We start from the raw sequence: 25,730 nt of genomic DNA, 5'->3' as shown, positions 1-25,730 counted from the left end.
AAATGTGTGCTATTGCTTACTTCGCTTTGTTAAATAATTGATACTTTGTATCTTACTTTATATTACTGAATAAAGATTAAAAGAAAAATTAAAGAAAAAATTACGAAATTCACATGATACATAAAATTACAATCCCCGTCGTTATGTAATCCACCTATCTCCCCTAGCCACAACACTAGCACCCCAACTCCATTAGCCAATACATAAAGCCCAGTCTCTACACAACAAAATGCAAAACACAGACTCTCCTGGCCAAACAAAACTAAATGAAATATAGAACAAACTCAAACCACATAAAAAATGCAGGACCCTAAGGACCATGTATAATCCCAAATCATAGTTTGCGCTGTACAGATTCCATTGCTAGTTCAAACTAGTGAGAAACAATTAACATATACAGTATATGCTCCCTAACCAAATGTCACATATTTATAAAGGGATACTAAAGTTTTGTTGTTTATTTTATTTATGTACAGTATTAGAAATGAATCACCTTATTTTAAAAGATCTTCACACAAAACATATTTTTAAAACTGTCTTGCTAGAGAAATATGCATTGTTTTGCATGTCCTGAACACACCCCTTTAAAAGCATCATGAAACTTGTTTATCTTACTTCCTTTGTTGTAGCCAATTAGGAACAAGTTCCTACACCGATTAACCAATTACTGTACAGCATGTAGGGATATCAGGGATCTGCACTACATGGAATGTACTTCAGCTTACAAAAAAAAAAATCATACAAAATGAATAATGAAAGTGCATTGTGAAGTTGTTTAATTATGACAATTGTTATGGGGAATTACATTTTCAGTTGAATTCTCTTTAAAGGGATATAAATGTAAAAATTGAAGTTTGCATGGGTGCATTTCAATTTGAAATATAAGCATAATTACAATATACTTCGATTAGCAAAAATGCTTCTAGTAATACTTATTGCTGTTTTTCTGCAGCATATGCACATATCCTGTGAAGGCCGTGCACCAATATTCAAACACCACACCTTCTCAAACAGCCAGCAGTGGTGTGTACTGCTTCTGAAGATGTCATTTGTGTCATGCAAGCCACTGCTGACTTTTTTAGAAGGTGTAGTGTCTGAATACTGGTGCACATACCCTCACAGTAGGGCTGTACGATTAAACTGCAATTAATCGCCGCAGTTTTAAAACCACGAAAGTATGCGATTTTAGCCCCGTCCCCTTTGACATCACCTATGACGTACAGGAGGGCCTCCGACTTGCCGTGCCCGCCTTGCGACATTGAGCCGACTTACTTGTCTGATGCGGGTTACAGGGAGAGGGGTGCGCACGCTGTGGCTGATGCGGTTTACAGGGAGGGGGGGGGACTTATGTGGGTTGGGGGCTGATGGTGGTTACAGGTGGTGCAGTGCTTATGATGTTAAAGGGGGTGCTTATTGGGGGGGTTACAGTGGGAGCTCATGGGACTTATGTAGGTTACAGAGGGGGCTTATGGGGGTTACCGTGGGAGCTGATGGGGCTTATTTAGGTTACAGAGGGCGGCTTATGGGGGTTACAGTGGGAGCTGATGAAGCTTATTTAGGTTACAGAGGGGGGCTTATGGGGGTTACAGTGGGAGCTGTTGGGGCTTATTTAGGTTACAGAGGGGGGCTTATGGGGGTTACAGTGGGAGCTGTTGGGGCTTATTTAGGTTACAGAGGGGGGCTTACAGTGGGAGCTGATGGGGCTTATTTAGGTTACAGAGGGGGCTTATGGGGGTTACAGTGGGAGCTGTTGGGGCTTATTTAGGTTACAGAGGGGGGCTTATGGGGGTTACAGTGGGAGCTGTTGGGGCTTATTTAGGTTACAGAGGGGGGCTTACAGTGGGAGCTGATGGGGCTTATTTAGGTTACAGAGGGGGGCTTATGGGGGTTACAGTGGGAGCTGTTGGGGATTATTTAGGTTACAGAGGGGGGCTTATGGGGGTTACAGTGGGAGCTGTTGGGCTTATTTAGGTTACAGAGGGGGGCTTACAGTGTGAGCTGATGGGGCTTATTTAGGTTACAGAGGGGGGCTTATGGGGGTTACAGTGGGAGCTGTTGGGGCTTATTTAGGTTACAGAGGGGGGCTTATGGGGGTTACAGTGGGAGCTGCTGGGGCTTATTTAGGTTACAGAGAGGGGCTTATGGGGGTTACAGTGGGAGCTGATGGGGCTTATTTAGGTTACAGAGGGGGGCTTATGGGGGTTACAGTGGGAGCTGATGGGGCTTATTTAGGTTACAGAGGGGGGCTTATGGGGTTACAGGAGGTGCTGACGCAATTTTTTACCCCATATCGCCCAGCCCTACCCTCACAGGACATTTGCATAAGCTGCGGATAAACAGGAATACATTTTACTAGAAGCATTTTTGTTAATGGAATAACATGGCAAAAATGTTATTCAAGATTGAAGCAAACCCATGCACATTTTATTTTTGACCTTTCTATCCCTTAACCCAGACCACTTTGACCACCAGCACCCTTGTTTTAAAATGACAGTAAGTCCCTCTGTACACAAATATGTGAAATATTTATTTTAAAGCAAATAAAAAAAAATATGTCAAATTATCTCCCCTTTGAAAATTCAAATAATATAAGAACGGCTAGATAAAAAGGGGAATGGATTTTTGAAGGTGATAAAATTTATGCGGAAGAGGTGATGGAAGGGAGGAGAGTGCTTAAAGGGCCATAATAATTGAACAAACACATGCTCTAATTCGTTAAGCATGTCATTATTCCACTATCGACCCTGCGCTACTGTGTATTTAACTGCTGCAGAGGGGTTAAACACACAGTAGAAGTACTGTAGAGCATTGCAAGTAGCAAGTGGAAAATGCTCAACTAGCACTGCTGATTGAATCAGAGGCGTTTTCCACTTGGGATCAGCAATGCTCTGCGGATCCTGAGCAGTATTCCCACTGTGTGTTTAACACCTTTGCACAGTAGAGCAGTGTCGATAGTAAGAAAAAAATGACATGTTGTAATGAACTAGAGCACGTCATTTTTTCGACATTTAGGGCCCTTTGAATGATTATGTAAAGGAACATAAGACTTGAATGTCCCCTTTTTTATTGTCTTGTGCTAATACATTCTGGGACAAGAATATGCAAAGACATTAAAACAAAATATGCAATGGGAACATTTAACCAAATAATAAGCACCATCTTTAGAAAAATCTTTAAAGAATTTGAAAAAAACATTAAAGGGACATAAAACCAAAATGTATTTCATGATTCAGATAGAACATACAGTTTTAAAAAACTTACCAATTTACTTTTATTATATATTTTTTTTTATTTGTTCTCTTATTGTCAGGTAAGGTAAGTTCAGGGGTGTGCACGTGTCTGCAGCACTATACTATACGCCAGCAGTTTTGCAACATTGTTATACATATACAAGAGTACTAGATGGTAGCATTATTTCCTGTCATGTAGTGCTCCAGGGATGTGCACACAAGCTACCTATCCAACATGAGAGCAAAGCAAATTTGATAATAGAAGTAAATTGGAAAGTCTTTTTTTTTTTAAAAATTCTAACTGGATCATGAAAGAAAAAAAAATGGGTTTCATGTAGGATTGCCACCTCAGCCATGTTTTCCTGGACACTTATGAGTTACACATGGTGCAGGGTGTGCAGGGAGGAAAATGTATTGTGTTTCTGGACAGCACTATTTATATTCCTCCCTGCACACCCTGCAGCATGTGTAACTTATAAGTGTTCTGTATTTTAAGGGACTTAAATTTCCATGTCTCTTATGTGTTCTATATTAGTCCCATAGGCAAATCAAGTACAATAGTAAGCTAGCCATATTACTGTATTATGGAATATTTTGTTGTTTATTTATAAAATTCAATGATCTTATTTTGTTTTATTAAATACATTTATTTTCTGCAATCTGCAATTTGTTATACCTGTCCTTAAGAAAATAGGCACAAATGTTTGTTGAGATATCTACAAGAATTGACATCTTTACTTTATGTAGAACTGATGGACCTTATTCATTGTTCACTTTAAAAAATAAAATAAAAAAAAAAAATAGAAATATGGCTTGTGGACTCTTGCCGAAATTTTTAAATTTTTGTAAGCCTGCTATTAGGCAAGCAGGCTGAAAAAGAAAAAAAGAAAAAAAAATACATCCATTCAAACCCAAAAATCACACTTACAATGAAAGGGACATAAAACCAAAATGTTTCTTTTATGATTAAGATAAAGTAGGCAATTTTAAACAATTAACAATTTATTTTTACAATCTAATTCAAAAGCATACCTAGGTTGTCTCAGAAGCAGCAATGCACAGCTGGGAGCTATCTGGTGATTAGTGGTGGCACTTATATGGCTGTTGTCATTGACTCATATAATGTGCTCTGCTAGCTCCCAGTAATGCATTGCTGCTCCTTCAACAAAGGATACCAAAATAATGAAGCAAATTTGATAATAGAAGTAAATTGGAGAGTTGTTTAAAATTATATGCCCTATCTGAATTATGAAAGAAATTGGTTGTATGTCCCTTTAAGCTCACTCCTAGAGTAGGAATTCACTCTGACTTACAATACAAAATCACTACCGGTTGCACAAACATTTATTACTATTTATAACATTAATAGTTCCAAACCTTCATCTGAAAATGGCACTGTGTGTGTCTCTGTATTTATATATCAACACACATTATATATATATATATATTTTTTTTTTTAATTATTATTTTTATATATATATATATATATATATATATATATATATATATATATAGATAGATAGATAGATACACATACATATCAGAAATACTGGTCTTACCCTAGTACATAAGTACAGTACTTTAACTCAGCCCACAATATTTCCCCTCATGAAGCTATGAAATAACGCAGCACTAAACACTTATACCTAGGTCAGAAATCCAATGCATCCAATTCCCTATAAACACTCTGGGGAAATAAATACCATGACCATTCCCATTTTTCTTATAAAACCTTAATGATTAACCAATAAAAACTCCAACATAAACACAAAAGGACAACTTCCTTTTCATAACGCACATGGGATGCCAGCACAACCCCTTCTAAACATAGGATCAAATATCCCCACGTTGCACAGAGTCTCTTTTGTTATTCACAGGTATGCTTCACATATGGGACACAGATACTCTTTATAAAAAAAGCATAATCTGTTATCCACTAAAATGTGTACAAACACACAACTAATGCCAAATGTGACCCCATAACCCCTTACACATTCACTCTTACAAACAATACGTGATAGTTTAACCCCTTAATGACCACAACACTTTTCCATTTTCTGTCCGTTTGGGACCAAGGCTATTTTTAAATTTTTGCTGTGTTTGTGTTTAGCTGTAATTTTCCTCTTACTCATTTACTGTACCCACACATATTATATATCGTTTTTCTCGCCATTAAATGGACTTTCTAAAAATACCATTATTTTCATCATATTTTATAATTTTCTATAAAAAAAATTATAAAATATGAGGAAAAATTGAAAAAAAACACACTTTTTCTAACTTTGACCCCCAAAATCTGTTACATATCTACAACCACAAAAAAAAAACACCCATGCTAAATAGTTTCTAAATTTTGTCCTGAGTTTAGAAATACCCAATGTTTACATGTTCTTTGCTTTTTTTGCAAGTTATAGGGCCATAAATACAAGTAGCACTTTGCTATTTCCAAACCATTATTTTTCAAAATTAGCGCTAGTTACATTAGAACACTGATATCTTTCAGGAATCCCTGAATATCCCTTGACATGAATATATTTTTTTTAGTAGACAACCCAAAGTATTGATCTAGGCCAATTTTGGTATATTTCATGCCACCATTTCACCGCCAAATGCGATAAAATAAAAAAATTGTTCACTTTTTCACAAATTTTTTCACAAACTTTCGGTTTCTCACTGAAATTATTTACAAACAGCTTGTGTAATTATGGCATAAATGGTTGTAAATGCTTCTCTGGGATCCCCTTTGTTCAGAAATAGCAGACATATATGGCTTTGGCTTTGCTTTTTGGTAATTAGAAGGCCGCTAAATGCCACTGCGCACCACACGTGTATTATGCCCAGCAGTTAAGGGGTTAATTAGGGAGCTTTTAGGGAGCTTGTAGGGTTAATTTTAGCTTTAGTGTAGTATAGTAGACAACCCCAAGTATTGATCTAGGCCTATTTTGGTATATTTAATGCTACCATTTCACAGCCAAATGCGATCAAATTAAAAAAAACTTTAAATTTTTCACAATTTTAGGTTTCTCACTGAAATTATTTACAAACAGCTTGTGTAATTATGGCACAAATGGTTGTAAATGCTTCTCTGGGATCCCCTTTGTTCAGAAATAGCAGACATATATGACTTTGGCGTTGCTTTCTGGTAATTAGAAGGCAGCTAAATGCTGCTCCGCCTCACACGTGTATTATGGCTAGCAGTGAAGGGGTTAATTAGTGAGTTTGTAAGGAGCGTGCAGGGTTAATTTTAGCTTTAGTGTAGAGATCAGCCTCCCACCTGACACATCCCACCCCCTGATCCCACCCCCTGATCCCACCCCCTGATCCCTCCCAAACAGCTCCCTTCCCTCCCCCATCCCACAATTGTCCCCGCCATCTTAAGTACTGGCAGAAAGTCTGCCAGTACTAAAATAAAAGGGTTTTTTTTTTTAAAAATTTTTTTTTAGCATATTTACATATGCTACTGTGTAGGATCCCCCCCTTAGCCCCCAACCTCCCTGATCCCCCCCCAAAAAACCGCTCTCTAACCCTCCCCCTCTGCCTTATTGGGGGCCATCTTGGGTACTGGCAGCTATCTGCCAGTACCCAGTTTGCAAAAAAAATATGTTTTTTTTTTATTTTTTGGCCATTTTTTCTGTAGTGTAGCTTCCCCCCCCCCCCCACAGACCAACCCCCACCACCTAACTGATGTGTTTGTTTTAAAAATTATTTGTTTATTTTTCAAGCCTTTTTTTCATTTTTCAACACTTTTTTTCTGTAGTGTAGCGGTTCCCACCCGCTCCCTCCCCGTGCACGCGCCCCCCCCCCCCCCCCCCCGTGCACGTGCGCACGCCCGTGCGCGCCCCCGGGCATCCCCGCCCACGATCCCGCCCCCCCCCTCCAGATCAGAAGGGCCATCGATGGCCGCCACCCGCCTCCCATGCCGGCTCCCACCCACCAACGAACAGAGCCACCAATCTCCAGTGCAGAGAGGGCCACAGAGTGGCTCTCTCTGCACCGGATGGCTGAAAAATGTTATTGCAGGATGCCTCAATATCAAGGCATCCTGCAATAACCTGAATGCAGCTGGAAGTGATCAGGATCGCTTCCAACTGCTTTCCAGACCGAGGACGTGCAGGGTACGTTCTCAGGCGTTAACTGCCTTTTTTTGAGGACGTACCCTGCACGTCCTTGGTCATTAAGGGGTTAAAGGGCCACTGTAAGTAAATATTTTCTATGCCTGTTACTAACTAACTACCCCAAATACGCTTTTTATCAATAGCATTTCATTAACATATCTCTACCGTATATCAGAAATCTTGTCTTCAAATTTAATTGTTTTCCAAACCCACTCTGTGGGTATCCTTTGCTCTGTACCAATCTGTTTACAATACCTAGGTTTCAAAATGGCGCTTTAAACACAAAGTTATTGGTTTAAGTATTTTGAACATGCAGTGCTGAAAATAGTGGGCAGGATAACGTGACATCATCGGCGAATAAAAGATATAACTTTTAGAACTTTATGAAACTTCGTTTTGGAGAAAATATAGGTCAGTAGGTTTTAATTAATGTTTATTAACTTTAATATGTTAGTTGTTTAGCTTAAAAATTATAACAGAAAGTAATCCTTTAAGACTCAGCAAGAATCTGTAAATGCTACAACATTGCAACTATGTCAAATATATATATATTATACTTTTTATTCATCTTTAACTTTCACAAATGCTAAAAGATATAAAAACGCCCACCAAACCAGGGGCAGAATCATTTCTACTTCCAAATACATATAATCTGGTATATGCAGGTATGCCACATATTATTTCATAAAAAAACAAAATGCCAGCAAAATCCCACTTGTAAATATGATACCCAATCATTAATCTGAAATTACACCACATATGTGTGTCAAGACATGTAGCAGCTCAGAAATTTGAGCATATAAAGGGTTAACCAGACAAACATACATTTATTAGACACCAGAAATTCCAGTTGGGGGAGAGACTGAGACAGCTGAGAATCCCATAACCAGCTGCATAGAATCCTATAAACAACTGTTACACCAGTAACACCAGTAAAACTAGTCACCTGCCTACTGTTCCCCCTGATAACAGTCACCTAAAGCCCCCAGTCTAGTGCGTTTCCTGTTTTGTACATTCCAGTAACACTAGTGCCCTGCATCACAGTATGGCCAGTTGATTTCCACTTTGTCCCTCTGATGCCACTTTGCAGTAACAACAGCTACACTGGCCCTGAATTATAGTTGCCTTGCCATTTAAATCTCAGGCATAGAACAGATTAAAGAGAGACAGGAAGGAAGCAAATGTCTGGGACACACCTGGCTGTCTTCCCAGCGTCTATCCTGAGGGGAGGCGGGGAACACCCTTACTCAGGGACCACACCTTTCCATTCAGACACCTTTAAGACTAGGATGAGCCGGACAAAATGAGCTACTCTTAAACAGCTGGACAACAGCAATGTCAGACTAATATACAGCTATAGTGCAGAATCCCATTAACCAATCACAGCAACAAAGCACAGAGTGAAAAGTACATCAAACAAGGTGTAATGTAACAAGTCTGTAATGTACATAACATCCTTATATAAATACAGTTATATGACAAGCTAGTAATGTATATATTATTATTATTAGAGAGAATGATCTATGTAAATGTCATTGGAGTTTGAATGCTTTTGTGTCAGCAATCACCATGAGGCTTTGTGCCTGTATATGGTTATAAGACTCCTCAGGGACTTGTGATATCATTATTGTGTACATCTGGTGGTTTATTACCCCGGTAACATTCTGTTCCTGTTATATTCCAATACTTTCACTCTTTACTTACAGGGTTATACCCACAGAAATCTCTTGCTCTCACTATTATAGCACTGTATTCATTGTGCCACAGTTATACCCCTGTGCCAACTCTCATTGCTGTTAATGGTATATCTCAGGGATCAATCTCTTCTTGCACTCAGTGTAATATAGGACTGCCTGATGTCAGATATATACACAGAGAATCACTCTTCTTGTCACAATAAGCACAGTCAATTTACACCCTAACAATTTCACCTCTTCTCACATTTTTACCCAACATCCCCTTCTGTCACATATATAAACAAAGTATTTATCTTCATTGTTGTCACAACTAAACCCAAGGACTCACTCCTCTTGCTGCCAAATGTATACCCCAGGACTAGTTCCTCTTGCTGTCAGTTATATCCCGTAGCTTATGCCGTGAGATTTGTCACCCAGCAACTGCCTCCTCCTTGTGCTACACTTACACCCCAGCACTGAACATTCCTTGCCACACATAGCCCAGGTCACCATTATCTTGTTGCCACATTTATACTCCACCACTGTATAGATTTTATGTCACATTTACACTCCAATACTATATACACCTGTTGTCTCATTTACATCTCAGGACTGTATTCTCCTTTGATCACTGTTGTACCCCAGGTCTGTATTCGCTTACAGTCACTGTTATACCTGAACACCGCACTCTTGTCACTCTTATACCCTAACACTGTATTATACTGCTGTGCTGTTTATACATCAGCACTCTATTGTATCACTGTCTATTTTATACAACAGCCCTCTATATTGTATAACTATTTTATACATCAGCACTCTATTGTATCACTGTCACTTTTAAATATCAGCACTCTATTGTATCACTGTCTATTTTATATATCAGCACTCTATTGTATCACTGTCTACTTTATATATCAGCACTCTATTGTATCACTGTCTACTTTATATATCAGCACTCTATTGTATCACTGTCTACTTTATATATCAGCACTCTATTGTATCACTGTCTACTTTATATATCAGCACTCTATTGTATCACTGTCACTTTTAAATATCAGCACTCTATTGTATCACTGTCTACTTTTAAATATCAGCACTCTATTGTATCACTGTCTACTTTATATATCAGCACTCTATTGTATCACTGTCTACTTTATATATCAGCACTCTATTGTATCACTGTCTACTTTATATAACAGCACTCTATTGTATCACTGTCTACTTTATATATCAGCACTCTATTGTATCACTGTCACTTTTAAATATCAGCACTCTATTGTATCACTGTCTATTTTATATATCAGCACTCTATTGTATCACTGTCTACTTTATATATCAGCACTCTATTGTATCACTGTCTACTTTATATAACAGCACTCTATTGTATCACTGTCTACTTTATATATCAGCACTCTATTGTATCACTGTCACTTTTAAATATCAGCACTCTATTGTATCACTGTCTATTTTATATATCAGCACTCTATTGTATCACTGTTACTTTTATACATCAGCACTCTACCTTATCACTGTCTATTTTATACATCAGCACTCTATTGTATCACTGTCTATTTTATACATCAGCACTCTATTGTATCACTGTCTATTTTACACATCAGCACTCTTTTGTATCACTGTCACTTTTATACATCAGCGCTCTATTCTATCACCATCACTTTTATACATCAGCACTCTATTCTATCACTTTTATACATAGGCAGTCATTATTAGATCTCAGCACTGTATTATTTTGCTTTCGCTTTCACACCTGAACACTGCATTCTCATTACATCACTTTTATATCTCAACACTAAATTAACTTGCTGTAACTCATACACCACAGTACTGAATTCTGTTCCTCTCACTTTTGTCCCTGAGCACTGTATTTTCTTGATGTCATTTTTATACCTGAACACTTTATTCCCTTGGTATCAGCTTTGTACCTTATCACTGTAATCTTGTGCTGTCACTTTTATACCTCAGCAATGTACTCTTGTGCGGTCACTTGTATACCTCAGTACTGTATTCTAGCGCTGCCACTTGTATACCTTAGTACTGTAATTCTTCTGTCACTTGTATACCTCAATACTGTATTATTCTACTGTCACTAGTATACCTCAATACTGTATTATTCTACTGTCACTAGTATACCTCAATACTGTATTATTCTGCTGTCACTAGTATACCTCAATACTGTATTATTCTACTGTCACTAGTATACCTCAATACTGTATTATTCTGCTGTCACTAGTATACCTCAGTACTGTATTCTAGTGCTGTCACTAGTATACCTCAGTACTGTATTCTAGTGCTGTCACTAGTATACCTCAGAACTGTATTCTTCTGCTGTCACAAGTATACCTCAGTACTGTATTCTAGTGTTGTCACTTGTTTACCTCAGTACTGTATTCTTCTGCTGTCACTTGTATACCTCAGTACTGTATTCTTCTGCTGTCACTTGTATACATCAGTACTGTATTATTCTGCTGTCACTTGTATACCTCAGTACTGCATTCTAGTGTTGTCACTTGTATACCTCAGTACTGTATTCTAGTGCTGTCACTTGTATACCTCAGTACTGCATTCTAGTGTTGTCACTTGTATACCTCAGTACTGTATTCTAGTGCTGTTACTTGTATACCTCAGTACTGTATTCTTGTGCTGTCACTTGTATACCTCAGTACTGTATTCTTGTGCTGTCACTTGTATACCTCAGTACTGTATTCTTGTGCTGTCACTTGTATACCTCAGTGCTGTATTCTTGTGCTGTCATTTGTATACCTCAGTGCTGTATTCTTGTGCTGTCACTTGTATACCTCAGTACTGTATTCTTGTGCTGTCACTTGTATACCTCAGTACTGTATTCTAGTGCTGCCACTTGTATACCTCAGTACTGTATTCTAGTGCTGTCATTTGTATACTTCAGTACTGTATTCTAGTGCTGTCACTTATATACCTCAGTACTGTATTCTTGTGCTGTCACTTGTATACCTCAGTGCTGTATTCTTCTGCTGTCACTTGTATACCTCAGTACTGTATTCTTGTGCTGTCACTTGTATACCTCAGTACTGTATTCTTGTGCTGTCACTTATATACCTCAGTGCTGTATTCTTCTGCTGTCACTTGTATACCTCAGTACTGTATTCTTGTGCTGTCACTTATATACCTCAGTACTGTATTCTTGTGCTGTCACTTATATACCTCAGTACAGTATTCTGCTGCTGTCACTTGTATACCTCAGTGCTGTATTCTTCTGCTGTCACTTGTATACCTCAGTACTGTATTCTTGTGCTGTCACTTATATACCTCAGTACTGTATTATTGTGCTGTCACTTATATACCTCAGTACAGTATTCTGCTGCTGTCACTTATATACCTCAGTACAGTATTCTGCTGCTGTCACTTATATACCTCAGTACAGTATTCTGCTGCTGTCACTTATATACCTCAGTACAGTATTCTGCTGCTGTCACATGTACACCCAAGCGCTGTATACTTATGCTGTCACTGTTATACCTCATTACTGTATGGGTCACTTTCATACCTCAGTACTGTATTCTTGTGCTGCCACTTCTATACTTCATTACTGTTTTCTCTGTCAATTTTAAACCTCACCGACACATCTATATAAGTCACAGATTGCCCTTGGGTGTAGATCTTGCTGTCGGCAACACAACCCTAACAAGAGTCCAGACCTCCGAGTTCTCCTTCCCACGTCCCCGGTGTAAGTTCACAACCATTACCTTTATATCTCTCCAGCACACCCTCATAAGCCCGAACGAACTCGTTCTCCTGGTTGCGGTCCAAGGGGAGCTGCCCCGGTATGTAACCGGACATGATGCCCGCTCCCCTACTGCGCAGTGCCCGGTGCCCACCGGTCTCTCCAATGTCTCTGAATCCAACTTCCGGCTCCTTTCCCCGCCCAGGGAGACTTGACCGTGGGGTGGGGGACTGAGCAGGGAACACAGGAGCAGCACAGTGAGAGGCGCGACGCCAAGTGGCCAGGAGAAGTGCGGCTCTGGAGACAGCTGGATACTGGGGACATCTGGCGGAAAAATGTGGAAATGCTTCTGGCTCTGAACAATAATAAAGGAAGCATGTAGTATAGTGCTAGGTTATGGAGTGGAGAAACAAGAGGTACTGCGCCGAGGATAACAGTAAAAAACATAAATGTATCACTACAACATGATCTAAATGGATATGGCTGATTACGATAAAGCGGACCCACTGAATATAGGAACATTTAAATATTAGCTAGTTAGCAGTCTTTTTATTAATGAATTATGGATAGCAAATCACTTCGTGATAGTTTTAAAAACTAAGTAAACCTTAGATATTATTCAAACCTATTTTAAGTAAATTTTGAAATTATGCCCTTTCTTATACGATATAACGTTTTTATGTTTCTTGTCTCATCATTATTCAGATAGTGTATGCAGTTTTAGAGACTTTTCAAATGACCTCTATTATCAAACGTACTTCCTTCACGTGGTATTTTTACGTTGAAAAAACACACCTAGTAAGCTCAGGAGTAGCAATGCACTACTGGGAGTTAGTTGATGATTCATGGCTACAAACATGTGCCTCTTGTAATTGGCTCACCAGATATGTTCAGTCCCTGTAGTGCATTGCTGCTGTGGTGGTAACTTTAACTGTGTATAACCTTTGTGCAGGAGTTAAACACACTGTTCTATGCAAGCTAAAGTGTAATCAAACAGACACAAACTAGAGAGTTTTTGTTTTGAATTTTCATGTCCCTTTAAATGTAGGTAATCTATACCCAGTGGGTAATAAAAAAAAAAGGACAGGAAAACACAATATTTTAAATATTTCATGGTAGACTTTGACTTCAATAAACCAACATACACTATGTGGATGTTTTTTTTAATTAAAACAAAAATGCATGACATAATATTGTGGGTTTCCAATAAATAATAAAGAATGCAAGATATTAAATAGCTCCTTACTTTATCTGTTCCATATTCATTGCTGTCTACAGTGCTAGCAACCTATTTACTTTCATAATGTGGGCAGCTTTAGTCAGAGTGTGCCCCCTGTCACACTGCGGCCAAGGACTAAACAGAAGAGCACCCTATTCTTGGCATGCCCTAATAATATATTCTCATGTTGCCTAGGAGAGGATCAAGAGTGGTTTGAGAAGTCCTGCTGCCTCAGAAAGCAACAATCATCTTGTATCCAGCAATGTAGGATCCAATGATTTCTTGCAGTACCAGGGCCAGGGTATATTTTGAATTATGTTTGCTAGGCCTGTCTCTATGGCAGAAGGAATTGGGAAGGTGGTGGGTCCAGGAGGCAGGAGGTTTTCAGTGCTTAGGGCAGCAGAAATCTACATAAACCACTGAGCTACAAATGGTTCCCCAGAGTCCTGTCCTGGGTAAATTTATTTAAAGGGACATTGTACTCTTTTTCTCCATTTTAATGTGTCCCCAATGATACATTTTACCTACTGTAGAGTATTACATTGTTTAGAAATGGTCCTTTACCTTTGTTTTGTTGTTTGCAATAGCTATTGTTGCCTGTTAAAACCACCACTTATACTAAGTACATGAATATAACTGTATTATCCATAGAAAAGCTATAAATAAAATATGCTGCAGAACAGTAATGTGCTACTGGGTAGATATGTGCAGCCTCGAAAAATTTGGTTCGGTTCGGATCGATTCAAATTCGGAAGAAATCGAATGAATTTGTTTCAAATTAATTCAGATTCTTTCGGATTCGTGGGAAATTCGGTTTGATTCGGTTCGATTCGGTTCAAATTGATTCGGAATTTCGGTCAGTGTTAGGTGGGATGTGCTGTGTATTACACTAGTATACTGTACAATACTAGTGTAATACACGGCCATCCGAATCTACTGAAAAAATTTGAATCGATTCGGATTTATTCGGTAGATTCGGCACTACCGCAATTCGGAAATTCAAATCGATCCGAATCTCCGGATTTGACAAATTCATCGGAATTTCGTTTCGGACCGAATCGAATCGCACATGTCTACTACTGGGAGCTATCTGAAATCATCTGGTAAAGCAATGACAAGAGACAAATGTAGCCACTAATCACCAGCTAGCTCTCAATAGTGCATTGCTGCTCCTAAATCTACCTAGGTATGCTTTCCAACAAAAGATACCAAGAGTATCAAAAGTACATTTGATAATAGAGTACATTAAAAAGTCTCTTAAATTATTGCATGTTCTAAACCCGCGATAGTCAGCTTCCTAAAACATAAGGGCCACAGATTAATACCTTTAACAGCCTTAAGGGCCACATTTACATTTATGGCTATTAAACAAACAAAAAATAATATATTTCCTTAAATATCCCATGGCACATCGGGTTTAGGTAAGAGTGCAGGGTACCTACTGCTCTCCGCTCCAGAAGCCTGTTTTGCGTTTTGGCCACCACAAAACACATTTTTAACTTTTCCTGGGGCTCCAAAAACGATTGCACAAATTGTTAGTTCTGCTTCGTACCTTAGGCCGCAAGGACAACTGCAGAGGACTACATGAGATAATTGGGCCATCAGTTGGCCAATCCCTGCTCTTAAAGGGACAGTCTACTCCAAAAAATGTATTTAAAAGTTAAACCGTATATCTCTTTATTACCCATTCCCCAGTTTTGCAAAACCAACACTGTTATATTAATACACTTTTAACCTCTGTCATTACTTTGTATCTAAGCCTCTGCAGACTGCCCCTTACGCTCATTTTTTTGACAGACTTGCATTTTAGCTAATCAACACTGACTCATAAACAACTCCCCAAGAGTGAGCACAATGTTATCTATATATCACATATAAACTAGCACTGTCGAAACTTTGAAACATTTTCAAACTGCACTTAGATAAGACACGGCCTTTAACAACTTAAAAATCAGTTTATGGGGCTGAATTATCAAGTTCCATCAAGCCCCTGTTTCCGCGCGAGCCTTTAGGCTCGCCAGAAACAGTAATTATCAAGCAGTGGTCTTAAGACCACTGCTCCATAACTGGTCCGCCTGCTCGGAGGCTGCGTACATCAATCTACCCGATCCTATACGATTAGGCTGAATGAAACCCCCTGCTAGTGGCCGATTGGCTGTGAATCTGCAGGGGGCGGCATTGCACAAGCAGTTCGCAAAAACTGGTTGTGCAATGATAAATGCTGACAGCGTATGCTGCTGTCGGCATTCATTGATGTCTGTCAGACATGATCCGCTGAGCGGATCATGTCAGACAGACCGATGATAAATCGGCCCCTATGGGATACCTAGGTTTAGTTTTCAACAGTGAATACCGAAAGAACATAGCAAATTGGATGATAAAAGTATATTGGAAAGTTGTTTAAAATTGCATGCCCTATCTGAATCATGATAGTTTAATTTTCACTAAACTGTCCCTTTAACTATGAAAGTTACTTTTTGACTTTCATGTATGTCCCTTTAAAGTGATATGTTACTCAAATCAGCGTCTCCTGCATTCAGGAGATGTATATACCAAACTGAAACTTACGGATCCTTTCTGATTGGGCATTTGCATTCCACCATTTGAACAATCGAGTCAACTGTCATTACACGTTCTGTTCTTTGTTTACTTGAGCATCGTTAATTAGATGCCACAAGTCATGGTTTGACAAATCCCAACTATTTGGGTTAAAAAACTCCTTGAAGTTTACCTCTAGTTCCTAACACTGGATAATTCCACATATTTTTAAATACAAACATTGATTTCTAAAATGGTTATAGCTGGCTCCTCAATAATCTTGCTGACTGTCAATTTGTAACAAATATGCTGGATACAGTCATATTCTGTTAAACATACTGTACATAGGAATTAATCACATTTAAATATACAATGTTATTTTTATATATGTATGCAATTAAGCATTGTATTACAAAATATCTTACATGCAAAACATGCATTCCAAACTGTCACTTTTCTATGAAAATTTTTTATTTTTTTGCAGTCCAGAGACATATCTTTAGAAACACAGTGTGTCCTGACACATTTTACTGTGGCCAGTTAGGTATAACTGGCAAAATGAATTGTGAAAGTACATAACAAATATTTTTTTACTACATGTAATTAAACATTTTATTAGCAACTACATTTTGTGTTTGAAGGGTCATAAAACCCCAACATTTTCTTTCATTAATCAGATAGAGCATACATTTTGAAACAACTTTCCAAATTACTTCTATTATCAATTTTGCATCATACTATTTGTATCCTTTTGTATATGATACACTACTGTGAGCTAGCTGAACACAATGGAAAGGAACAGACAAGAAGAATATATGTGCAGCCACCAATCAGCAGCTAGCTCCCAGCTCCTAAGCCTACCTATGTATTCTTTTTTTTTAACAAAGGATACCAATAGAATAAGATACAAGGAGTAATTGTAAAGTTGTTTGCAACGTTTACTCTTTCTTTCTCTCTCTCTCTCTCTCTCTCTCTCTCTCTCTCTCTCTCTCTCTCTCTCTCTCTCTCTCTCTCTCTCTTTTTTATAAGAAAAAACGTTCAGTTCAGGTTGAATAGTATCTTTATCAGAACCAGCCAAGAAGGAGAAACTTGTGTGCTCAAGTTTAATGTCACATTTCCTTTAAAATAAAGTTTTGAAGTGTCATCCTCTCTTTAAGCCTGTAAAGACTTACAATTTTTAAAGATCTAGTAATGTTAAGCACATATACACATAATAAGCACTTATATGACAGTGCAGGATTTTAGGCTTTTTAGCATCACAGTCAGCCTGCCTAGCCAATCAAACACCAGGCAAGCTATGAGCTATGTTATAAAGTTATGTGCTTGCATAACAGAATGCTCACATTTAGCCCTAATAGGCCAGTGACGTCATGGGTGATGCAGCAGGTGACATACACACATTGTCAGTAGATTGTTCACATGGTTCTGCAGACTTTATAGACAATGTAAAGCATTTATGGCACACTTGTGTGCAGTTCAACACACCATTTATTATCTTTATCAAGCCAACACATCTCAGATATAAGGAGCTGATGATGAAAATGTTTTAATGGAAGCTCTTAGTATCCAAGCCTCACAAATGGATCAGGCATTTTTGTTTACCATAGAAGGCTGGACTTGCAGTTCTTTCTGACAGCCAGGGAATTATTATGGAACATTAAATTGGCATTCTAGTATAAAAAATATAATGCAATATTCCATCAGAGCATTTAATTTTTAAACAACTTCCTTTTTTTTAATACTATTTATTTAACCATTGCTGGGTGGCTAAATACACAGGTGAGCAAACAAGTTGCAGTTATTCATGAGTATACTCCAGTCACTGGCTATATTCTCACCTGAAGCATAATGACAATGCTCTAGGACTACAAGTCTGAATATATATCTAACCCACTTTGAGCAATGAAACATGGAAAAATAAGGGCATTTGTTTTAAAATAAAATTCTGTCATGAAATAGAGCATAGTATTTCCACACTAGAATGTCCCTTTAAGTGCTGCCACAGGTCTGTAACAGCAGTATTCTTCATATGCCCCTTTAATGGAAAGCTCAGTGAGTTAGTAGCTACAGTCTGTTCCTATAAAACATATTCTGTCTCTGTATTAACCAACCAGTATATCTGAGCATCATCATGTGAATTACAAGACCAATCCTTGATAGAGCAGTAGGATTAATGCTACAGCTTCACTGGTGCCGCTCCACTAATCTCATTTTTACAGAAAATCAGTTTGAGTAAAATCTCCATATTATTTAGGATTAAGAGGTTTTCAAACCCAAAAGAGTCCCTCCCACACCAGAAAGCTAACCCTAATCTTCATGAAAATCCCCAAGGATACATTTGTGCCTCTTTCAATAATACATTTTCTCATAATGCACCTTCTTTTATTGAGAGATTTACAATTGATAGGTTCTAAAGAGTCACTTAGCAGGATTCAGCCGTATTCCCCTTTTCTGTTTATTGTAGGTTATTCACTAAATTGAGGCATTTCCCTTATATTAAAACAACTTCATAGGATAAGAGATTAAATCAGAATGCTTTTATATTATAAGGGCAATTTGTTGTCCTTCATTTCTCCCTCATTGTATGTCGCAAACCACAAGGCCCAGGTAACTAGTACAGTCATGTGCAGTTGCCTGTGGTGGCATGACTGACCATTCAACCTTAACTGATGAATAATTGACCATAGAAGCATTCATTTACTGGTCCTGGGAAATCTTGAGAAAGTCAGTGTCAGAAGAAGGAGGGGTCCTTTATAGTAGCCAGGAGCTGCAGAGCTGTGAGCAAGTATGTTTGTAATACACAAAGTGCTGAAGACTCTGGAATCACACATATGTGTCAGGTCAGTGACTGATTGACTGGAGAACACTGTATATAAACTTGCATGGGAGCTTGAGAACAAAGGCAGGAAGAGATGGGGAGAGCCTACGACCATGGGGAACCCCTCCCCCTACATGGAAATCTGCAAGGAGAGCTCAGTAACCATGGCAACCAGAAGAATGGCTGCTCAGACTTCTGTGTCTCCATGGAAACAGATAATGCAAAATCAGCACCCAGTCAGAGGGACCCTGCTGCCCTGGTTATAATCAGATATAAATGTACACATAGCTCTGTTCTCTGTACATACAGCTTTCATTAGAATACAATCACCCTATTGCTAATGTGTGAGCAATCCCCACTCTAGGCAGTTTACAAGGTAGGGAGGTTGCATATGCACATACCTCACCAATAAGGTCATAACACATGCAGTGACAGGCAAGGTATGTGCCAAGTTTATGCAATTTATAGCAATAAATCTATCTACATGAGATCACAGACAAGGCATGCATGATATACAGAGCCCACCTGAGCCAAACCACATTCCTTCCCACTCCCCACCAGCTATGTGTAAACCTATTGTTCCCAATTCAATTCTGTGTGTTTTCAAGCTCTAAATCACAACAACATATGCCAATAATACTGCCAACCTGTCCCTTTATTGGGCAGGGCCCCAGCCTCACCCAGGGTGCAACCGGATTACATCACCAGTTTATATAAGTGCATTCAGGAACAACATAATTTGTCTCAGGCTTAACTGTCAATGTAAGTATGGTATAGTGCAACATCAGAGTATAGTTTAAAATGTGTTTTAAAGGTATACTGTACAGAGAAGGATCATAGGCCAGAGGAGGTAAGCAAAATGGGGAAATTGTCCCCTAAACTTGTACATTTCTGTAGTCTGACCCTTGGGATGTTCAATAATAGAATCCATAAATTCAATCCCATTGTGGCCCAGGGGAGTGTGAGGCCGTTTATTGGAAATAGGTGAGAATGGTTACATTAGTATGAAAACGGTCATTTCAAAATCAATAAGGCACCAGGAAGTATAGCAAGTGTGGGAGGGCACTGAATCTGGGCCTGCAGGCAACAACCATGATCCCTCATCATTTAAAGAGGGCAATATTTTTTTTTCTTTCTTTTCAAAAGGTGGCCCTATAGTTCTCAAACATTTCATGGGATTTTTTACTGGAAACAACAAGGTTGCATGTGCAGCAATATCACAGATATATGTTACAGATTCCTTGAACCAAAAGAATTCCAAAGATGGCATCCAAGGGGTTAGCCTAAACCTAACGGTATGCCTAACTCTAATTCATAAAGACAAAACTATGTAGTACATACTGTGATGTACCGCCTGGTACCCTGAATGAGTACCTCTGTCAGAACACTTCCCTTGTCCTGGACATCCCTTTATCCAGAGCAATAGCTCCTGGTATCTCCCTTTGACCGCAGTCTAAAGTTATAGGGGTGAACAGAACTGAGGCAACACACAGTGGTCTGAACACAAAATGAACACCATATTTAAAAGCAGCACACATATTTATACACCCTGGCATCCCAGAGTCACAGGGCTTTAGGTTACAGAGGGAATTGGTTAAACAGTAAAGCAAACATATGAACAATACATCAAACCTCTAACAATTGTCTATTCACAGATTAACATATCAACGGCTAGATTACGAGTTTTGTGGTATGAGTAAAAAAGCAGTGTTAAGGCTCATAACGCTGCTTTTTCACTACCGCTGCTATTACGAGTCTTGTAGGTACAGCTGTCCCGCACACTTTTTTGGCCGTGCTGCAAATTAACTTGCGCAATTTTCGTAAAGTATTTTTTCAATGGGACTTCAATAGCGCTGATATTACAAGCTTTTTTGGAGGCCAAAAAGTGAGCGGTACAGCCTATCCCTCAAGATTCGTAACGCATTCTAAAGTCAGTAGTTATGAGTTTGACACTACAAAGCTGTAGCATAAAACTCACAACTAAAGTGCTAAAAAGTACACTAACACCCATAAACTACCTATTAACCCCTAAACCGAGGCCCTCCCGCATCACAAATACTAAAATGAAATTATTAACCCCAATCTGCTGCTCCCGACATCGCCGCCACTATAATAAACATATAACCCCTAAACCGCCGCACTCCCGCATCCTAAACACTAGTTAAATATTATTAATCCCTAATCTGCCGTCCCTAACATCGCCGCCACCTACCTACATTTATTAACTCCTAATCTGCCGCCCCCAACGTCACCGTCACTATACTAAATCTATTGACCCCTAAACCTAAGTCTAACCCTAACCCTAACACCCCCTAACTTAATACTTATTTAAAAATAAATCTAAATAAAAATTACTATCATTACCTAAATAATTCCTATTTAAAACTAAATACTTTCCTGTAAAATAAACCCTAAGCTAGCTACAATATAACTAATAGTTACATTGTAGCTAGCTTAGGGTTTATTTTTATTTTACAGGCAAGTTTGTATTTATTTTAACTAGGTAGAATAGTTATTAAATTTACCTGGGCAATTAGCTCTATTGCTGCCCAAACACTAACCTTAAAATAAAACCCACACGATAAACCCTTAAAAAAAAAAATAACAATAACCCCTGAAGATCCACTTACAGTTTTGAAGAGCCGACATCCATCCTCAACGAAGCCAGGAGAAGTCTTCAATAAAGCGGCAAGAAGTCCTCAACGAAGCCGGGAGAAGTCTTCATCAAAGCCGGCAGAAGTGGTCCTCCAGACGGGCAGAAGTCTTCATCCAGACGGCATCTTCTATCTTCATCCATCTGCCGAGGAGCGGCTCCATCTTCAAGACATCCGGCGCGGAGCATCCTCTTCTTTCGACGTCTTCTTCCCGAATGAATGTTTCTTTAAGTGACGTCATCCAAGATGGTGTCCCTTGAATTCTGATTGGCTGATAGAATTCTATCAACCAATCGGAATTAAAGGTGAAAAAATCCTATTGGCTGATGCAATCAGCCAATAGGATTGAGCTTCAATCCTATTGGCTGATCCAATCAGCCAATAGGATTGAGCTCGCATTCTATTGGCTGTTCCAATCAGCCAATAGAATGCGAGCTCAATCCTATAGGCTGATTGCATCAGCCAATAGGATTTTTTTTCACCTTTAATTCAAGGGATGCCATCTTGGATGACGTCACTTAAAGAAACATTCATTCAGGAAAAATACTTTGTTTGAAGAGGATGCTCCGCGCCGGATGTCTTGAAGATGGAGCCGCTCCGTGCCGGATGGATGAAGATAGAAGATGCCGCCTGGATGAAGACTTCTGCCCATCTGGAGGACCACTTCTGCCGGTTTGGGTGAAGACTTCTCCCGGCTTCGTTGAGGACTTCTTGCCGCTCTGTTGAGGACTTCTCCTGGCTTCGTTGAGGATGGATGTCCGGTCTTCAAAACTGTAAGTGGATCTTCGGGGGTTAGTGTTAGGTTTTTTAAGGGTTTATTGGGTGGGTTTTATTTTTAGGTTAGGGTTTGGGCAGCAATAGAGCTAAATGCCCTTTTAAGGGCAATGCCCATCCAAATGCCCTTTTCAGGGAAATGAGGAGCTTAGGTTTTATTAGTTAGAATTTTATTTGGGGGGTTGGTTGTGTGGGTGGTGGGTTTTACTGTAGGGGGGTTGTTTGAATTTTTTTTTTTACAGGTAAAAGAGCTGATTTCTTTGGGGCAATGTCCCACAAAAGGCCCTTTTAAGGGCTATTGGTAGTTTAGTTTAGGCTAGGTTTTTTTTTTTTTTGGGGGGGATTTTTTTATTTTGATAGGGCTATTAGATTAGGTGTAGCTTAAATATCTGATAATATCTTTTTTTATTTTGTGTAATTTAGTGTTTTTTTTGTAATTTAGGTGATTGTATTTAATTTAGGTAATTTATTTAATTGTAGTGTTACTCAGGTTAGGTTTTAATATACAGGTAAATGTGTATTTATTTTAGCTAGGTAGTTAGTAAATAGTTAATAACTATTTAGTAACTATTCTACCTAGTTAAAATAAATACAAACTTGCCTGTAAAATAAAAAATAAACCCTAAGCTAGATACAATGTAACTATTAGTTATATTGTAGCTATCTTAGGGTTTATTTTATAGGTAAGTATTTAGTTTTAAATAGGAATTATTTAGGTAATGATAGGAATTTTTATTTAGATTTATTTGAATTATATTTAAGTTAGGGGGTGTTAGGGTTAGGGTTAGACTTAGGTTTAGGGGTTAATACATTTAGTATAGTGGCGTCGACGTTGGGTGCGGCAGATTAGGGGTTAATAAATGTAGGTAGGTGGTGGCGATGTTAGGAGTGGCAGATTAAGGGTTAATAATATTTAACTAGTGTTTGCGATGCGGGAGTGTGGCGGTTTAGGGGTTAATATGTTTATTATAGTGGCGGCGACGTTGGGGGCGGCAGATTAGGGGTTAATAAGTGTAGGTAGGTTGCGGCGACATTGGGGGCGGGAGATTAGGGGTTAATAAATATAATGTAGGTGTTGGCGATTTTGGGGGCAGCAGATTAGGGGTTAATAAGTGTAAGATAAGGGGTGTTTAGACTCGGGGTTCATGTTAGGGTGTTAGGTGTAAACAGAAATTTTGTTTCCCCATAGGAATCAATGGGGCTGCGTTACTGAGCTTTACGCAGCTTTATTGCAGGTGTTAGACTTTTTCAGCTGGCTCTCCCCATTGATGTCTATGGGGAAATCGGGCACGAGCACGTACGACCAGCTCACCGCTGACTTAAGCAGCGCTGGTATTGGAGTGCGGTATGGAGCTCAATTTTGCTCTAAGCTCACTTCTTGCCTAATAACGCCGGGTTTAGGAAAACCTGTAATACCAGCGCTGTAGGAAAGTGAGCAGTGACAATAACGTGCAAGTTAGCACCACACCCCTCTTACTGCAAAACTCGTAATCTAGCTGCAAATTAATTAACTGGGGAAGAAAGTTTACTCAGACAATCTGATTTTGGGCAGTCTAGTTAACATAATCACACAAGAACACAATCAGTTTACCCAGACAGACTCCTGAGACACAATCAGATCTGAAACTCTTATTAAATATTAAGTCCTTTATGCCCACTTAGTTTATATAGTCACAAATGCTCCCACAAGGGGCACTCACACCCTGTACCCATCCTGTATTAAAATATAAAATTCCAAATTTTCATGCAGTCTCTGGGTATCCTTAAGCCCATGTACCCCCTGCCCAAAGAATGTTTCAAACAGGTCCACAGATCTTGGTGACTCACGTCACACATACCTTATATCAAGATCACAAAATGCAACAATTTTGCACAAGGCATTCATTAGGGACAAGATTTCAGTTCTGCTGATGTGATATTTTGACCACAAGATGTGACCAGATACCCCACAGAGACTCTTAGTTCAAATTAGGTGTAAGCTGACCCTCTTGATATTGCATGACTGGTGCAAAAAATGTTTAAACCTCTAGACAAGAAGATAAGTGGGTATGAAAATTGTGCTCTCCTTCTACCAAAAATAATCCAATACATTTTCAAAACTTGCTAAAATTATTCACTGTGAATTAGAAGAAAGAAAAAAACTCTCCAGATTGTGTATAATCCAGTGGTAGTAAAGTATTAATTACTAGAGCATAATTATACCCTGGATACCACAAGGAGGCCAGCTAAGTGATCCCAACCACATAGTGATCCCAATAACAATCTATAGACAATAAGATCTGTCTTTAGAACAGTGTAATACCTCTAAAGTGAACAATGTGTTAGTTTCTTATGACACACAATGCAGAATATTTTAGATTGTAATGCATTTCTCTACAACACTCTAATTTTACTCTTTAATTTAATTCACCTAAACGATAATCTAATCAGTGAGTAAAAGCTGTGCTGAAGCTACAAAATAAGTGATTACTGAGGATGTATGTATGATTTTGGATCAGCAAATAACATAATAATACAGGTGGCCCTCGGTTTACAACGGTTCAATTTACACTGTTTCAGAATAACAACCTTTTTTTCCAGTCATGTGACTGCTATTGAAAAGCATTGAGAAGCAGTGCATTTATTAAAATAGCCAGTAGGTGGAGCTGTCCGCTTGTGTTGCAGCAAAGACAAGCCACCGAAAATTAATCAGTTTAGCCAGACCTGAGCTATCGAACAGATTTCAAGGGAACAAGATCTTCCTGTCTATAAATCAGTCCAGATTGGAATGCATAGAAAGAACGGTTTGCAGAAAAATGCAAGTGAAGTCTGTGCTGTGTGATTATTTTATTAGGTTTATAATGCTGTTTAGCAAATGTTTTTATTCATTTAACTTAGTTTAATTATATATTCTGTGTTGTGTGATTATTTTTATTAGGTTTATAATGTTGTTTAGCATTTAAAGTCTTCATTTCAAAGCTTTAAAAATAATGTATTAGGTGTTAC

The 25,730-nt window shown here is 38.6% G+C and overlaps 1 protein-coding gene and 1 long non-coding RNA gene across 7 annotated transcripts in view; one reads left to right on the top strand and one right to left on the bottom strand.

Annotated features, from left to right (window-relative positions):
* Nucleotides 1-12,969, bottom strand: part of MACF1 (microtubule actin crosslinking factor 1) — a 413,635-nt gene extending 400,666 nt beyond the window's left edge. For all 6 annotated transcript variants that reach the window (XM_053707285.1, XM_053707286.1, XM_053707290.1 and 3 more), the window contains exon 1: nucleotides 12,765-12,969. In XM_053707285.1, the coding sequence (XP_053563260.1) occupies nucleotides 12,765-12,858 (94 nt within the window). In that variant the 5' untranslated portion in view covers nucleotides 12,859-12,969. The remainder of the gene's footprint in view (nucleotides 1-12,764) is intronic.
* The window catches only part of LOC128653787 (uncharacterized), a 161,319-nt gene that overhangs the window by 13,738 nt on the left and 121,851 nt on the right, over nucleotides 1-25,730 (top strand). The gene's annotated exons all lie outside the window — the stretch shown is intronic.

The sequence above is a fragment of the Bombina bombina genome, chromosome 3 (genome assembly GCF_027579735.1).
Source record: "Bombina bombina isolate aBomBom1 chromosome 3, aBomBom1.pri, whole genome shotgun sequence".
NCBI classification, from domain to species: domain Eukaryota; kingdom Metazoa; phylum Chordata; class Amphibia; order Anura; family Bombinatoridae; genus Bombina; species Bombina bombina.
Note: the sequence above shows the minus strand (reverse complement) of the source record. Positions and strands in the feature narration are given on the sequence as shown.